This window comes from Chelon labrosus (genome assembly GCF_963514085.1).
Source record: "Chelon labrosus genome assembly, chromosome: 8".
NCBI lineage: Eukaryota > Metazoa > Chordata > Actinopteri > Mugiliformes > Mugilidae > Chelon > Chelon labrosus.
Window position 1 is genome coordinate 22,520,236 of NC_140358.1, and position 15,508 is coordinate 22,535,743.

Below are 15,508 nucleotides of genomic sequence, written 5' to 3' on the forward strand. Positions count from 1 at the left end.
CACCGCTTACACTTATTCAAAGCAAAATGTGTATATTTTGGATATACGCACAATTTAATTATCTACATGAATCTTATTGACACTAACTCTCACATTTCGCCGTAAGATGTTCTTTTTTGTCATTTAATTATAATCTCCTGCCACCCCTGTGTATCTGGAATGGTACAGTCCGGAACTTGAAATATTTTGCGGGACGTTGCTTCATTTCAAGCTGCGGTGTGTTTACAAAAAACATAGCCGTTATTTTAGCCACGGCTGTTAATAATGAGGTGAGAAATATGAATTGCGACCTATAAACTTAACAAGACATCTACTTAAACATACAGTTTTCTCTGCTGTTTGCGAAGTCGAACTAATTTCGTTTCAAAACTCCGACGCTTTAACGTTTCCCCTGCTCGAATCGCTGTTAGCAGGCGAGGAAAGGCGAGGAAATTAATGTTCGTTATCAGTGTTGTTTTGGTGCTTATGTAGGCATACGAAGTGGTGGACTTGAATTCGGTTCAGCCAAATAGCCAAAACAAAGGAAGGATTCATTGTAAATTTCGCAGACAGGAAGTAGCTGGACGTGTCACATGGTTGTCATGGTGACAAATACTGTGTAGTAAATGCAATGCAAATTTTGTATACACACCCAATTAATTTGTTTAATGAATCTTAGAGTAGTGGGGAGCCATACAAGGCACCCAGGTTGACAATTTAGTGTTATTTAGGTATATTTGCTCAGGGGCACTTCAGCCATGGTTCAATTCAATACACACAGCAGTAAACATTCTATATAGTAATAGCACAGAATTGCATGACTAGTAGTAGATAGGAAATTAGAGGGCAAGAGCTCTGTGCCAGAGAAAAAGAAAGTGGAGGATGCGAGAGAGAAGAAAGAAGGAGGACATGTGTTTGGTGCATCGTCCCCCAGCAGCGTAACTAAGGGATGGTTGTAGAGGGGAGTCCCAAGCAGAGTCCACGGCTTCCCTGTAAAGACTTTCTCTTGTTTCTGCAGTGCCAGAAAGGGCAGAGGAGCCAAAGTGCTCCGAGCGCCACCGGAGGAGAGGCAGGTGAGTCCACCAACGATCAGGTGAATGGGTTGTTGTCAAAACATCAGCATGTGCTATTACACCTGTTAAGATACATTAATGTACTTTAAATTGTGGGTGTGGTCTTGTATTCGCCTCTGTTGTGTTCACATTCAGAAATCTTCTAATGAAATGGACTGCCCCAACTTGTCCACTATAGACAAGTCCAGCTTCCTGGAGGGACTGCAGAGAAATAACGGTGAGTCTTTATCTTTGTATCCATGTCAGTGCCATCATGCATCCACGAGACTTTAAAGTCTTAATCTATTTAAATGTCATAAATAGTTCATAGTCATTGCACAATATTTTATTTATTATATTCCTGTTTCCAGTGTCTAGCAGGAAGTGAAACTAACTGACCAGACAAATCTTGTGTTGCCTAGGTAACCCTCTGCACAGTACTGCCATAGAAGAAGATCTGAATCTTTTAGATGATGGAAATATGGACAGAGGACGGGCGGGAGGTGCAAACGGTCTGAAGGCCGCTCACAAACAGCGTGGAGCTGTTGTCAAGAGGAAGGGGACAGAGGGGGCTGAAGAGAACGAGGAGGAGGAGGAAGAGAAGAAGAAGAAGAAGAGGAGAAAGAGAAGTACTGGAGAGAAGGTCAAAAGCAAGTACGGTCAACGGTATTTTTTGACACTTAACTTTCCAAGCACAGCTGTGATTGCATTTTTTGTTCCTTCTGTCTGTACTGGTCAGGCCTGTAAAGAGAATGACTGAAGAGGAAAGAGTAGAGTTAGATGTAGAGAAGAAGACAGTTCCTGCTCCAGAAATCAAGAGAGGTTTAGTTGGGAAAAAGAGTGAAGGAAGGTGAGGCCACATATATATGCAGTGCATTAAAAAGCAATGGAAACGCATTTCTTTCTTTCCCTTTTCTTTTCCCTTTTCAAGTCTCACATATTGTTTAACTGTCAGCTGTCACATGTTAGGTTGAACGTGAAATACGAAACTAGTGTGTGAACAAAAGTATGAATGAACTGGGCACCCACAGAAATGTGTGAAATACTACTGTGAAGTAAATTGCTCACAGACAAAAGTCAAAAACAGAATACTAAACTAAAAACTGGGATCAATGCACGTTTTGCAAAACGGCACAAAAAAATCAAAGTTAAAAACAAACCAAAATAAAAATATATACATTTATTATGTGTATTTAAAGCCTCTATCTACATAGAAATTACCCAAGTGCCCATTTGAACAGTTATGCCTATGTGAGAGCTTTAAACTGGGACCTACATGATGCCATCTGTTAAAGTCTAGCAGCTTGAATTGCCTGCAAGTGATGAAGGGCTGACTTAGTAAGTGGTGAAGAGAAGATATACAGTACACAAAGACACTAATAGATTCAAAGAACCCAGTGCTGCTTGGTTGGACGTATCAAGCCAATTCTCTGCTTATCAGTATCCAGGCACAGCAGTGCTCTATGTCTGTCTTCTTTTTCCATGTACTTGCTTGTCTGACTTGTGTTATGTTTTATTAATCTGTCTGTTCTTTGTGTCCCTGCAAGGCCTGTGAAGAATCAGCCGCTGAAGAAGGACAAGAAGACTAAGACTGGATCAGGTAGTGGCACGCAGTCACAGGTGAGGCAGTGAACGTCTGTAGTGACAGTAACACATTAGAAATGAAGCAGCACTAGAAAACAATGAGAAACAGTTTGTGGGACTAGTTAAGTTGGGGCTTTTCTGAGATTTTCCTTTCTTTCAGGAGGAATTTGACCCAGAGTTTACCAAACAGAGGCGTAGCAGAGTCCTGTCCTCTGATGAGGAGGGTGACGAAGAATCCGAATGGGTATGGAGCGGACTAACTTCAGGAGACGACTGGTACCGGGAGCCGAGCAGTCTACGTTCTGACAGCTCGTCTTTTTCTTTCTTTTATTCAGAAGCCAAGTCCAAAGAAAGCTAATATGGGCAGCTTGGGCAGAACCGGAAAGTCTTCACTCGATAAATATAAAAAATCGTCATCGGGTAAGAGAAAAGAGTAAAAGAGGCCAGTGTCAGTTATGACTTCTGAACAACAAAATACTCAGAGTGAGAAATAAACATTAGTACTGCTTTACAAGACTGTCGGCTTAGCTCAGCATAAACATTAAAATGAGGCAAAAACATGTTTGAGGGATTAATATTGTGATATTTTAACTTTTATTTAAATGTTTTAATTAAAAATTGGTGTTCAACGAGTGTTGAACGACTTGAGCCACTGATCTCTGGTTCATCCTCCTGAAGGCAGCACATCAGGGGAAGAAGACAAAACAAATAAACAGAGGAGGAAGAGACAAAGTCATAAGACACAAACCGAGTTAGAGGTGGTGCTGGATGCCTTCCTTGATTTCTGTGACCAGTACAGGTAAATTCCGACATCTGATCAATCACTGCTCCTAGTACCTCTAAGGGTTCTTGGATGTAATCCAACCCTTTCACTTCATGTTACCAACGCACAATTGCTTAGATCAACAGTTTAGGTGTAGATGTAAATAGATGTATTCTGTTTGTTTTCAGGGAGTCTGTGAAGTCTGAAGCAGTCAAGCAGTCCATCGATTCTTTCTCCAACAATGTCAAAGACCAGCTTTCGGAAAAGGTCAGGCTTTACTAATCCTGGTTCATATGATACACAGATTGTCAAGAAAATAGTAACTGGACTTTTCAAGCTGATATTTCTTTAAAAAGGCTTTTGAAAACTAATGCCACCGACACACCTACAACCAGATTTCTTAATGATATAAACTAGTATTTTGGTTGTTGTGTATCAGTGGCAGCAAGCTGTTTTAATCTAAAATGCCCATGACAGGGCTGGATTTTTATTTTCAAACTGTAGACTTACACCGATCAGGCATTACATTATGACCACCTTCCTAATATTGTGTAGGTCTCCCTTAAGCCTCCAAAACAGTTGTGACTCATCATAGAGTGGACATAGGCCTTCTGAGGGTGTCCTGTGATGTCTGGGAACAGAAGGTTGTTAGTGGGGGGCCTTTGGGTCCTGTGGGTTGAGGGGAGGGGCCTCTGTGGATCATCCCACAGATACTTGATCAGTTTGGGATCTAGTGAATTTGGAGGCCAGGTCAACACCTTGTGCTGTTCTTCATGTTTTTTGAGTTGTTCCTAAAACGTTTTTGTGTGGGTGCATCCTGCTGGGGATGGCTGCTGCCATCGAGGAGTGTCATTGCTATGGGATGGGGGTGTCTGGTCTGGTCTAGGTGGGTGCTACATGTCTAAGTAACAGCCACATGAATGCATGCCAGGTCCAGATGTTTCCCAGCAGAACATTGGATTGGCGTAAGATGGTCAAAGTTAGAGATGGACGGATGAAACCTTGTGAAGCTTCTGGGGATACTTCCTGATTGTACCATAAAAAGATTCAAAGCCTCAAAGACCGACACGACCCGGGACATCTAGTGGCCATCTGTAATTATAGCTACGGTGGCCTGCCAAAAACTTCCAAATGATTTACACATCACGTTGATTCCAGTTCCAAACAAAACCCAAAAACAATAAAGTCAGTCTTAAGCAGCTTGTCTGTCTCTCTGTGTTAGCCCTGCGATAGACTGGTCCAGGGTGTACCCCGCCTCTTGCCTGATGACAGCTGGGATAGGCTCCAGCCCCCCCCCCCACCGACCCTTCCCAGGACAAGCGGTTACAGAAAATTAATCAATGAATTTACTAGTAAGACGTCTGAATGTGTTTGCCTGTTGCTACCTGTTACCTGAAACATGGTTCAGATTGATAAGACAGGTTTTTGCTGTGAAGTGAGATCACAGGTATTTCAACATCAGTGTTTTGGAGGTGGTATGGTATGACTAAAGTTTTCTGAGAAGTTCTTATGCAACGCTGTGAAGCCCGGAGGCAACACCGAGCATTTTGCATCTCCTTGTAATGAATTTTGCGGCGCAAATGACCCGAATTAGTCAGTGTTTCATTATGACATATGAAGCCCCCAACGTCATCCGTCATACTATCCCGAATTAGTCAGTTTCATTATGACATATGAAGCCCCCGACGTCATCCGTCATACGAACACGGAGATTTGATACAAGCCTCGACAAGGTGTTTCGAACCAGTCTGCTTCAGTAGAGTGAAACAGTCTTCAGAGCCTCAGTGTCAAACATCCCATCACAAGCCATCATCATTTACCATCTGTCGGTGGTTTTAATGTTGTGGCTGATCGGTGTATATTCAGAGTAATTATTCATAACATTTCATTTTTATCTTTTCATGCCGACAGCAATGTGGCATTTGTACTTTTTTTTCCTTCGAAAGTAAACCTCAAAGACGAAGAGTGTGGTATTGTGAATGTTATTGATTTGTATCAGTGCTCTAATGAAATACTGAAACTACCATATTTTCCATTTCCTTTGCTCCTCCAGATCTCTTCTTGTAAGGAGTTCAGGGTTCTAAGAAGAGAAAACGCCAGGGTGAATACGGTTAACATTCTTTAGCCACGTGGCTCCGGGGGCTCGTTCGTCCACCACTTTTTTAAACGCATCGTTTTGCATTTAAAACGTACAAAGGCATTCAATGTTGACTTTTTGTCCAGCTTCAGCTTTGTTTTGTTTGTCTTTGCGTGTCAGGTGGGTTCGTTGATCCGTAAAAAGACACAGAGACTGTTGAACGCCAAACATGAGCTGATGAGGTGAGAATAAAGTTACCATTTTCATAAATGCAGATTAGCTTGTGGTTTTGTGTTATACATTTGAAATAAATAGTCACTGGCACATACATTTTGACAACAAACAAGTTTTTTGTTTTGTTCCCACAGGGCAGAGAGGCAGGTGGGGCTGCTGAAGAAGGAAAAAACTCAGCTAGAGCTCAGATTAGCTGATCTGAGACGAGGCCATGCCTTCCTCCAGGACATCAAAGAGCTCAACAGAAAATACCTGGACTACCGACACAAACACCGCAAGGAGAAGGAGACGGTACACTCAACACTAATGCCAGTATTTACTCTAGAAATCGTGTCTGATTATTTGTGTATCTTAGTCACAGGTACAGTCTGTTCTTTTTAATCCCTGCTGTTTTAACGACCTGCTTATGGTAATATTCTTCTTTTCAGTACGGGGCGTCCAGCTTACCGGCTCTGCTGTTGGAGGCAAAGTATGTCCGGGTCGCAGAGGAAATAAACGTGTGAATAAAGGAAAAATGTAGTGGAGAATGTCACGCAATACAGATACACAAATATATAGAATTTGACGCTCTCAGAAACCACATCATTATGTTATAATACTAAAGCTGCTGTGTTCATTAAGAGCTTAGATTGTTTTGGATGTTGTATTTCGTGTACTGCCAGCATTGTGTGCTCTCAGACTTCATGTACAACGTGTTATAATTGTACATTATATGTATAATAAATGCAAATAATAGAGGTGTGTATTCATTTTTCTTTCTAAGTTTTCTAAGATGTTAAAGTATGCAAATGCGGAGCTGAGTAACCACACACAACAGCCTACACACGCACTGTCTGGTTTCCTGTGTGGCTTGACTCCCCTCATTATGATAATTAAGTTCCTCAACCTGTTCTGAGAACGAAAGTTTTCTAAACCAATCAGCTTGTGCCTTTTTTTTCAGCCAATCAGGAACGCTGACGTCTCGCCAACACGGGCGTTCCTGATTGGCTGGAAGTTTCAGGGCTGTACTTTGAACGTGACATTCTTTGCAGTGACGTTTGGGTGTAACAGTGAACCTGTTGCTTTTACCTGCTTCTACGACGACCTGCCTTCAAAAAAAGGTGCGTTTATTATTATTATGTACTGTTGTTATTTAAGAGACACTTAAGAGACACTGGACACGTCCAACTGGTTTAGTTATGTAGTTTTTTTTACAGTGAGTGTGAAGTAGCACCTAATTATTTTAAATTAATTCGGTGTTTAAACCTTCTATCTCGAATTACGTTATAAATACACTGCCTGGCCAAAAACAAGTCGCCACTTGGATTTAACTAAGCAAGTAGGTACGAGCCTCCTATTGAGTAATTACAGCATGGGTGATTATCTTTCAGCTGGCAACAAGTTATTTAACCACAACTAATACAATGAGTAGCTTCTCATTTCTTAAACAACCATGTCTAAAGACACATCCTGTGGTCGTGGAAAATATCTTAGTCTGTTTGAGAAGCTTAACGTTTGGTGAAATCAAATCAAAGAAAATCAACAGTAGAACTCAGGGCTATGTTTAATAGTGAAAGTAAGAGCAGTTCCACACGTACAATAAGAAGTAAACTCAAGGGATTGGGACTAATTTGCAAGAGAGCATAAAGATTGGACTCTGGAGCAATGGAAGAAGGTCATGTGGTCTGATGAGTCCAGATTTACCCTGTTCCAGAGTGATGCGGGCATCAAGGTAATAAAAGAGGCGGATAAAGTGATGCACCCATCATGCCTAGTGTCTACTGTACAAGCCTGTGGGTGCAGTGCTATGATCTGAGGTTGCTGCAGTTGCTCAGGTCTGTTATGTGTGTTTTTAAATTAATACTGTGTTTAAACCTGCGCCGAATATATGTTTTAACATTTACAAGTACAATTACAATGTTGACACATATAGTCAGCTTATGTTGCTTGTTAAAGTGTTTTGTTTGAGTTAACCTAATATTCATTTTGGTGATTACACAAATATAAACACGACTAATGTTGTTTGAGAGCTGCGTTAGTATCACTTTTGTTTTACAGCGTTTCAAAGCCGCCGTTGCTGATTAAACGATTTGTAAACAATTTCCTGTTTTGTCACTGAGGTTTCGCTATGAGCTGTGTACTCCTAACCCACGTCTGTACCCGTGGATGTTCCTGCAGCAAATCTGAGCCTTTCAAATCACACACAGAACAACAATATACGTGTGTTGTGAGTTACCTTAGTGCCACTTTAACCTTAAACCAAGTAAACCACAATAAATAAAGCTAATAACAGTGTGAAGATCTTCCAGGATTAACCACGTGGCTCTTATGCTCCAAAATTTTGCATCTACTGCACATCTTCTGTCTTCTGTCTGTTTTGACGGTTTGAAATAGTTGTGTATATTTAAACAGCTGGCTAATCTAGATTACAAATTTTAACACCACATGGCCTACTTTTGCCCTCACAACACAAGAATGGCAGGAAATCCTATCTTGGTTCCTCACTATTGTCAAAAGTTCCCACTGGAACCATTGTGTTTATACTAAATGAGTACGCACTGCATGTGTTTACGGCAGTATCTGAGTAAACAAGCCCTTTAAGCACTGTAAATGTAATTCTAAATCTAAATCTAATTCTGCGACATTTTTAAGCGTTGGTGTGCCGCCACATCTAAAACCAACACCCCCACCACTGATTTGAAACAAGAAAACCCGTACCAGTAAAACCTATACCTCAGGGTGGAACAAACGGAGCGTTAAGGTATATTATTTACGTGTGACGATATCTTTAGATCTCAGCTTTCTGACTGAAACATCTGAAGGCGTAATGCACGGCTGAATAACTGAAGAGTCCACCAGAGAGTTGACTTTTCAGCTGTAAAATGCTCAGCGTGAATCACATGCATCAGGGTTATTTAAAGACAAATCTATGCTGATGTGTTTGCTTTAAAAAAAAATGCAGTTGATGAGTTGATATAGCGTTTTCCAGTGTCTTTAAACGCCTAAATATGGATGTTTGAATCAGCCAAAATAAATAAATAAATAAATATCTGCTATGCTTTAGTTGCCACTATTATTTTTCTTTCATTAAAGCACAACAGTAGTTGAGTGAAACCAGTGTTAAAGTTTAGTGTTTAGATTAGATCAGCCAACTGTTACTACAAAAATATAATATTTAGTTGTTGTCAGTGGGAACTCTAGTATGTATAATTCTGCATTTGTATATCTTTCTATGTATGTTGTGGGTGGTGTATGTCATATACACCATTCAGTCACAACATTAAAACCAGTGACAGGAGAAGTAAAGAACAATGACAATATTGTGACTATACAATGTTCTGCTGGGAAACGTTTGGACCTGACATTTATGAGGATGTTACTTAGACATGCAGCAACCGCCTAGACCAGACCAGGCACCCCCACCCTGTAGCAATGACACTCCTTGATGACAGCATCCATCCTCAGCAGTATTCAGCCACACACAAAAAAACAGGTTAGGAACAACTAAAAAAACAAGAACAAGAACAGCACAAGGTGTTGACCTGGCCTCCAAATTCACCAGATCCCAAACTGATTAAGTATCTGTGGGATGATCCACAGAGGATCCTCCCCTCAGCCCATAGGACCCAAAGGCCCCCGCTAACAACATTCTGTTACCAGACACTACAGGACACCCTCAGAAGGTCCATGTCCATTCTCTGATGAGTCACAACTAGGCAATTTGTGTATGTGTCTATACATATGTCTAAAGGTATGTGGGGAGTAAGAGAGGAGCTCAGGAGAAGGCAGCAGAGTATTTAGCTTTCCTATCAATGTCTTACAGGTATCACACATTTACTATTTTCTAAATCCTCTCTTTCTGTGTCTGCAGCGATATGGCTGAGGAATGCGGTGACCGAGACACGCCGAGTGGTGGAGACGATGTGGATGCCTTCAGTTTTCTAAAGAGGTACTGTGTGTGACTGCCCATGAACATGATCAAACATAAAGGGTTTGCTCTATTCTTTGAAAACATGTGCTAACAAATGTGCACCTCCTGGCTGACTTGACCTCTGCTAAGGCTGAAGAAGGGCAAAGCAATGTGGGGCATTGTGTGAGATCACTGGACTTCAAGTGTCATTTGTCCCAAATGAAACGCTCACCTCCAAGAAGCGCCTTTATCATCCTCTAGTCAGTTCAGCCATGTGGCTGTTCTGTGGGTGGCTAGAGTGGCTGTATGTGTTCCTCTTTTGCAGTCTCTCAGAGTCAGTTAACTCTGCATATAAGTTCCCACTCTTTCCTTTTTAATTTAAAGTGTAACAGGTTTAAGTATGCATCAGCAACCATACCTATTTTGGTACTTTCTTAAGTAGGGGCAGCACGGTAGCACAGTGGTTAGTGCTGGTGGTTTCCTCGGGGCACTCCATTTTCCTCCCACCATCACCAAAAAACATGGGGCTGGGTCAGGTTGGCCCACGCTCGATTGCAGCGGCTCAAGACTAACCATCCATCTGACCATGCAATTTCGTTATACAATTGTATAATGATAAGTAAAGCACTTTACGTTACCTTACCTTCTAAAAGCTGCATCTTAAGGTTTGATGGCCACCTTTTAATGTGTGACAGTTTCTTTTTAATTCTCGTTTTGTTGATATTAAAACCAAAAAAATCATTTCATTCTTCTCCAAGAAATCCCAGTCTTGACCTTTTGTACAATTGCTTTTCCTCTTCCATGAACCTTGATAGCAGGTGAAGTCGCGCCAGAAATACAACTTTTTCTACAAAGTCCTTATTTCTGCCAGACTTTTAGACTTAGTAGGTAGCTATTTAATACATCAACCTTTATAATGAAATATCTAAGAAATCATTACGAAACATAGTGTGTGAGAGGTGCATAATCAGGCACAGATTGCAGTTAAACCATTAAGTTGTCAAAGGATGATAACTGTGCTGGTGATAATCAGGTTCTCCAGGTTTTAAGCAGAGTGTGTTCATGAATGTGTGTGCTTGTTTGTGTATATTTTCAGGGCAAGTGTAACATCACCTCCAGGCGTTAATAAGACTAAGGAAGTGAAGTCGAACACCAAAAGCAGCAGCATTGACGCTACAGATTCTGGGGCTTACCGCTACAAGATGGACTACCCTTGCATCGGAACCTGTTTGATCATCAACAATAAGAACTTCCGCAAAAATACCGGTAAATACACCCATCCAGCAGTTTATACACACCGATGCACACTCTTTCATGTCATGGACACATGAACCATTGTCTACAAACTCAGTACTCTACCAATACAGTATTCCCCCAAAATAAGCACCATTCATTCAGTCTGGAAGCAGTTAGCAAGCCACCCACTGACATTTGGATATTGTCATAATGTCAGTCAGCTTAGCGGGTGGACAGGTGTGCTAAATTCAAGTGTAGTGAGTGCCCTTCTGCATCAATGGACGGGTGCTATGCCATCCGAGAAGAGATGGGAGGGATTCGGCTGAAGTCAAGTTCTGTGGAAAGACACATAAAGAATGTCTTTTTCACAGATAACATTGTGACGTGGCACAGTATAATAAGCACAGATGGAAAATAATGAAAAAGATAGTGTTACTTTAGTTTCATAGGAATGTATTTTGCATGCCTTCTTTTACAAGGACACTTGAATGTGACAGAGCCACTGATGTTATTTGATGCACCAACACTTTTCCTACTCGTGTCAAGTCAAAATGTCTGCTTCATTCCTCATTTGTGATTATTACATCTCCAAAAATATCAGAAACACAAGGTATGAGTTTAGATGGTTTGTGAGTCACTCTGTTCAAACCTGTTCTTTGATACGGGCATTTAATAGTGTACTGCCTTTGTATTTGTGTGTTTGTGGGTCTCTATAGGGATGGGTACGCGACATGGGACAGATGTTGATGCCTCTTGTGCAATGAAGGCCTTCTCCTCTCTGGGTTACAAGACCAAGGTTGTAAATGACCAGACTGTGTCTGAGATGCAGCAACTGTTGATAAAGGGTAATAGTATTTTGCATTCATTCAAGATTATTATTGACTGTTTTAACGAAAATCCTCCCAGTCCTGTTTCGCTGTCAGTGATAGTCATTTATATCAGGAGGTTAGCAACTTGCCCCGCTAGGCTTCCTAGTGAATAAACTAGAAATGGTAGCTGTTAGCCTGGGGGATACCAGTGATTAACCTTGGAATTTCTGTTGCCAGCATAGAGATACCCATGACTGACCTAGGAATTCAAGTTGCTAGCATAGATATACCAGTGACTAATATAGGAATTATAGTCATTAGCATAGTGATACCAGCGACTGACCTAGGAATTCAAGCTGATAGCATAGAAATACCCATTGACTAACCCTGGAATTCTAGTCGCTAGCATAGGACCACCAGTGGTCCTGGACTAGGAATTCTAGTTGCTTGCATAGATATATCAATGACCAACCTAGAAATATTAGTGGCTAACATAGGGACACCCATGACTGACCTAAGAAGTCAGGTTGCTAGCATAGAGGTACCAATGACTAACCTAGGAATTCTAGTCGTTAGCATATTGATACCGATGACTAACCTAGGAATTATAGTCCCTAGTATAGGGATACCAGTGACTAACCTAGGAATTATAGTCACTAGCATAGGACCACCAGTGACTAACCTAGGAATTATAGTCACTAGCACAGAGATACCAGTGACTGACCTAGGAATTCTAGTTGCATAGAGATACCAATAACCAATCAAGGAATTCTGTTCACTAGCATAGGGATGCAATTGACTGATTTAAGAATACTAGTTGATATTATATTGATACCAGTGACTCACCTAGGAATTCACATTGCTAGCGTAGAGATACTAATGACTAATCTAGGAATTATAGTTGCTATTATATTGATACCCATGACTAACCTTGGAATTCAAGTCGCTAGCATGGGAATACTGTGAATGTCATTACTCTTTGATTGCCAAACGCTAATGCTAAAATGTTGACAGTGTCATCAAGACACTGTTCTGTTAAACTATCTTGTCCATTCTTCTGTGTCTCCAGTGGCCAAAGAGGACCACAGCAAGAATGCATCCTTTGCTTGTGTGCTGCTTAGTCATGGAGATGAGGGGGTGATATATGGCACTGATAGATGTGAAAAGTTTGAAACCCTGATAAAGTGTTTCAAAGATAATAAATGTAAGAGTCTGGTGGGGAAACCCAAACTCTTCTTCATTCAGGTAAGTTGACTATACGCATGACACTGCACACACAGACTGCTCTTCCATCCATTGCAGTGTGTTTTGAAATTCATGTTTCAGTGAAAGGCTTATATGGCAATGTTTTTTATTGTTCTTTCAATTCTCAAAGTGGCTCTCAATAGTTTGACACTGTGCATTTTAAACCACTGCTTTACTGAGCAGCTTCAAATACAAGAAGATAACAACTTCATGTGCAAGTTTGTCAAAACTTGGGAGTCAGAATGAATAACTTCCACCATACAGCATGACTACAATAAACTTTAAACAGCAATGTTTTTGTTGTGGTTAATGTGAGCAATCAAACCCCACACCATCTGGACACAGTTGAAGTGAATAATACATGGCTGTCCTTCACCTTTTAGGCATGCCGTGGTACAGCCCTGGATGAGGGATCATGTATTGAGACCGACAGTGTAGATGATTCAGTATCAGAGAAGATTCCTGTGGAGGCGGACTTCTTGTATGCCTACTCCACAGCTCCAGGTAACCAGTAATAGCATCGGTAGAAAAAAATTGTATTTGTTCTGTTAATATTTCTGCATTCAAGACGTTTTATTGCTACCAACATATTGTTGTTTCCAGGTGTCTTTTCTAACATTGCTGACACTGTCACTTGTCCTGCAGGCTACTATTCATGGAGAAACACAACCAACGGCTCCTGGTTCATACAGTCGTTGTGTGAGGCTTTGCTGGAATATAGAGGGAAATTGGAGCTGTTGCAGATCATGACTCGAGTCAACTATAAAGTGTCACGGGGCTTTGAATCTTCTGCAAGCATTCCTGGATTTAGTGGAAAGAAGCAGGTCCCCTGCATCGTCTCAATGTTGACCAAGGACTTTTACATTCCTTAACTGGGTCCAAAGTGAGTGGGCTGGTATTGCCAATTTCATTTCGTATTTTTGTTTTGGCTTTTTATGGGAATTTGAACCCGTCATAGTCGTATCTTTTATATCTTTAAGTGTTGCAAAAAGAATGAAATTGTGATGGGACATTTTGCAAGGATGTGTACTCCATCACTTACACGCCTGTCAGCACACGTCTTTTAATTCTGTTTTTACAGGATAATTGGTTTAACACACACAACTTACTTTTATACTGTTCTAGCCTAGTTTTTTTATTTAATAAATGTACGAACAATAACTAGATGATGGTGACAGTATCTCCTCAGATTTTGTGTTTCTACACAGGGCAACAAAACAAACCACCAATAACCTGGATTGTACCTAATCATTTTCTGTAATGATTACATACTACACTGAGTTGAGTTTTTATAATTCCTGTTGTGTATGACCTGTACAGGAGTGTCTACATACCACTAACAAGAGCATATTATGAGCAGGCTTAATTTAAAGTAAGTATTATAAGTGTGTACAAATGGTGAAATTCTATCTGATGTAAGACAAATCAACATATAAAGATTCTTCTTTTTCGTTTCTGACTCACTGCTTTCTTTGATCTCATCGATAGGAAAATTATCAGCTACCAGGGCAGTAGACAAGAAAACAGAGGATAAAGTCATTATTCTAGTTACTATTGTTCATTTACTGAACAAAAATCTATTCATTAAGAACTTCACTATTATTTATTCATTTATTTCCTCGTATGGTGATGATTTCTGTTCTAAACATATTGTTACTACCACTTCTTTATCAAAACCTCTTTAAAACCAGCTGTTGCTTCAGAGATCCTGAAACACAGAGAACTGCAGCGGTTCATAAAACTTGTTTTTTTTGTGTGTGTGTGTGTGTATGTATGTATTGTTGCACGAATATTAAGTACGGGAGCTGAATAAGTGACCAGAAGCAACTTTTGTCAGGTTTCGAAAATGACACTTTATGAACAGCATTTGTGTCTTCTCTAGGAAATACTTGTAGAGGAATGTGCCGTGTCTAAAAGCGCCCTGGGAGGTAATTAAGATGCTCCCAGTGCACATTTAGATCCGGACAGTTTATAATAAGCTTCAACTGAGCAATCTGAAACTCCTTTGTTGAGAAGGCGGCAATCAGACAGTTTCCTGTCAGAATCTGCACCTACGTTAGATACATCCTGGGTGGTAAAATCAGATTGTGTTGACAATTTATGTTCTCTTTTATTTTTATTTTTTATTCTGTGTACCTGATTATAAAACATCAACCTCTTACCTAGCATTAATCACTAGAGGGACGAAGGTACAGAGCACGTTATATATTTTGTTTGATGCTGTTTAGTGGGATGTTTGTTTTTTAAAGTTAGTGGCTGCACGTCAACATCCAACCACCAGATGAAGCTAGAGAGACATCACTTGTAGTTCTGTGTGGTGTTTATGAATCAGCAGTCTTTCACATTTACAGCACACGACTGCAGGAACTGAAACTGAGGCTCAGCTTAACCCATACAGCACACGACGGTGAATTTGGAACGGTCACATCAAATTACAGCCAAGTGAGGTTTTCTATTAGACAAGTCTGGTGTCATATCTGACTCTTGATGCGATTTAAGTAATTTACAAGCCCCAACACTGCACATTATGTATGTGCATGCTGTAGAATATGAATATGTTGATAACAGCAGCTTCTTGCCGTTGCATAAGAAGCTTTTTCTCAGTTGGTTTATCGGACCCCTCCCCGGGCTCGGCTGCAG

The 15,508-nt window shown here is 40.6% G+C and overlaps 2 protein-coding genes across 2 annotated transcripts; both read left to right on the plus strand.

Moving 5' to 3' along the window:
- The first annotated feature begins 163 nt into the window (after window positions 1-163).
- cenpu (centromere protein U) lies at window positions 164-6,397 on the plus strand. Its single transcript, XM_084549600.1, has 13 exons — window positions 164-269; window positions 998-1,052; window positions 1,188-1,269; window positions 1,454-1,685; window positions 2,579-2,651; window positions 2,776-2,859; window positions 2,951-3,035; window positions 3,294-3,414; window positions 3,567-3,645; window positions 5,432-5,479; window positions 5,636-5,697; window positions 5,824-5,980; window positions 6,118-6,397. The coding sequence occupies exons 1-13, from the start codon at window positions 265-267 to the stop codon at window positions 6,190-6,192; spliced, it is 1,158 nt and encodes a 385-aa protein (XP_084405726.1). The 5' UTR covers window positions 164-264; the 3' UTR covers window positions 6,193-6,397.
- A 218-nt stretch (window positions 6,398-6,615) lies between these two features.
- Window positions 6,616-14,462, plus strand: casp3b (caspase 3, apoptosis-related cysteine peptidase b). The gene is made up of 7 exons (XM_084550379.1): window positions 6,616-6,789; window positions 9,540-9,617; window positions 10,675-10,844; window positions 11,531-11,659; window positions 12,693-12,868; window positions 13,252-13,372; window positions 13,514-14,462. The coding sequence occupies exons 2-7, from the start codon at window positions 9,544-9,546 to the stop codon at window positions 13,738-13,740; spliced, it is 897 nt and encodes a 298-aa protein (XP_084406505.1). The 5' UTR covers window positions 6,616-6,789; window positions 9,540-9,543; the 3' UTR covers window positions 13,741-14,462.
- The last annotated feature ends 1,046 nt before the right edge of the window (window positions 14,463-15,508 follow it).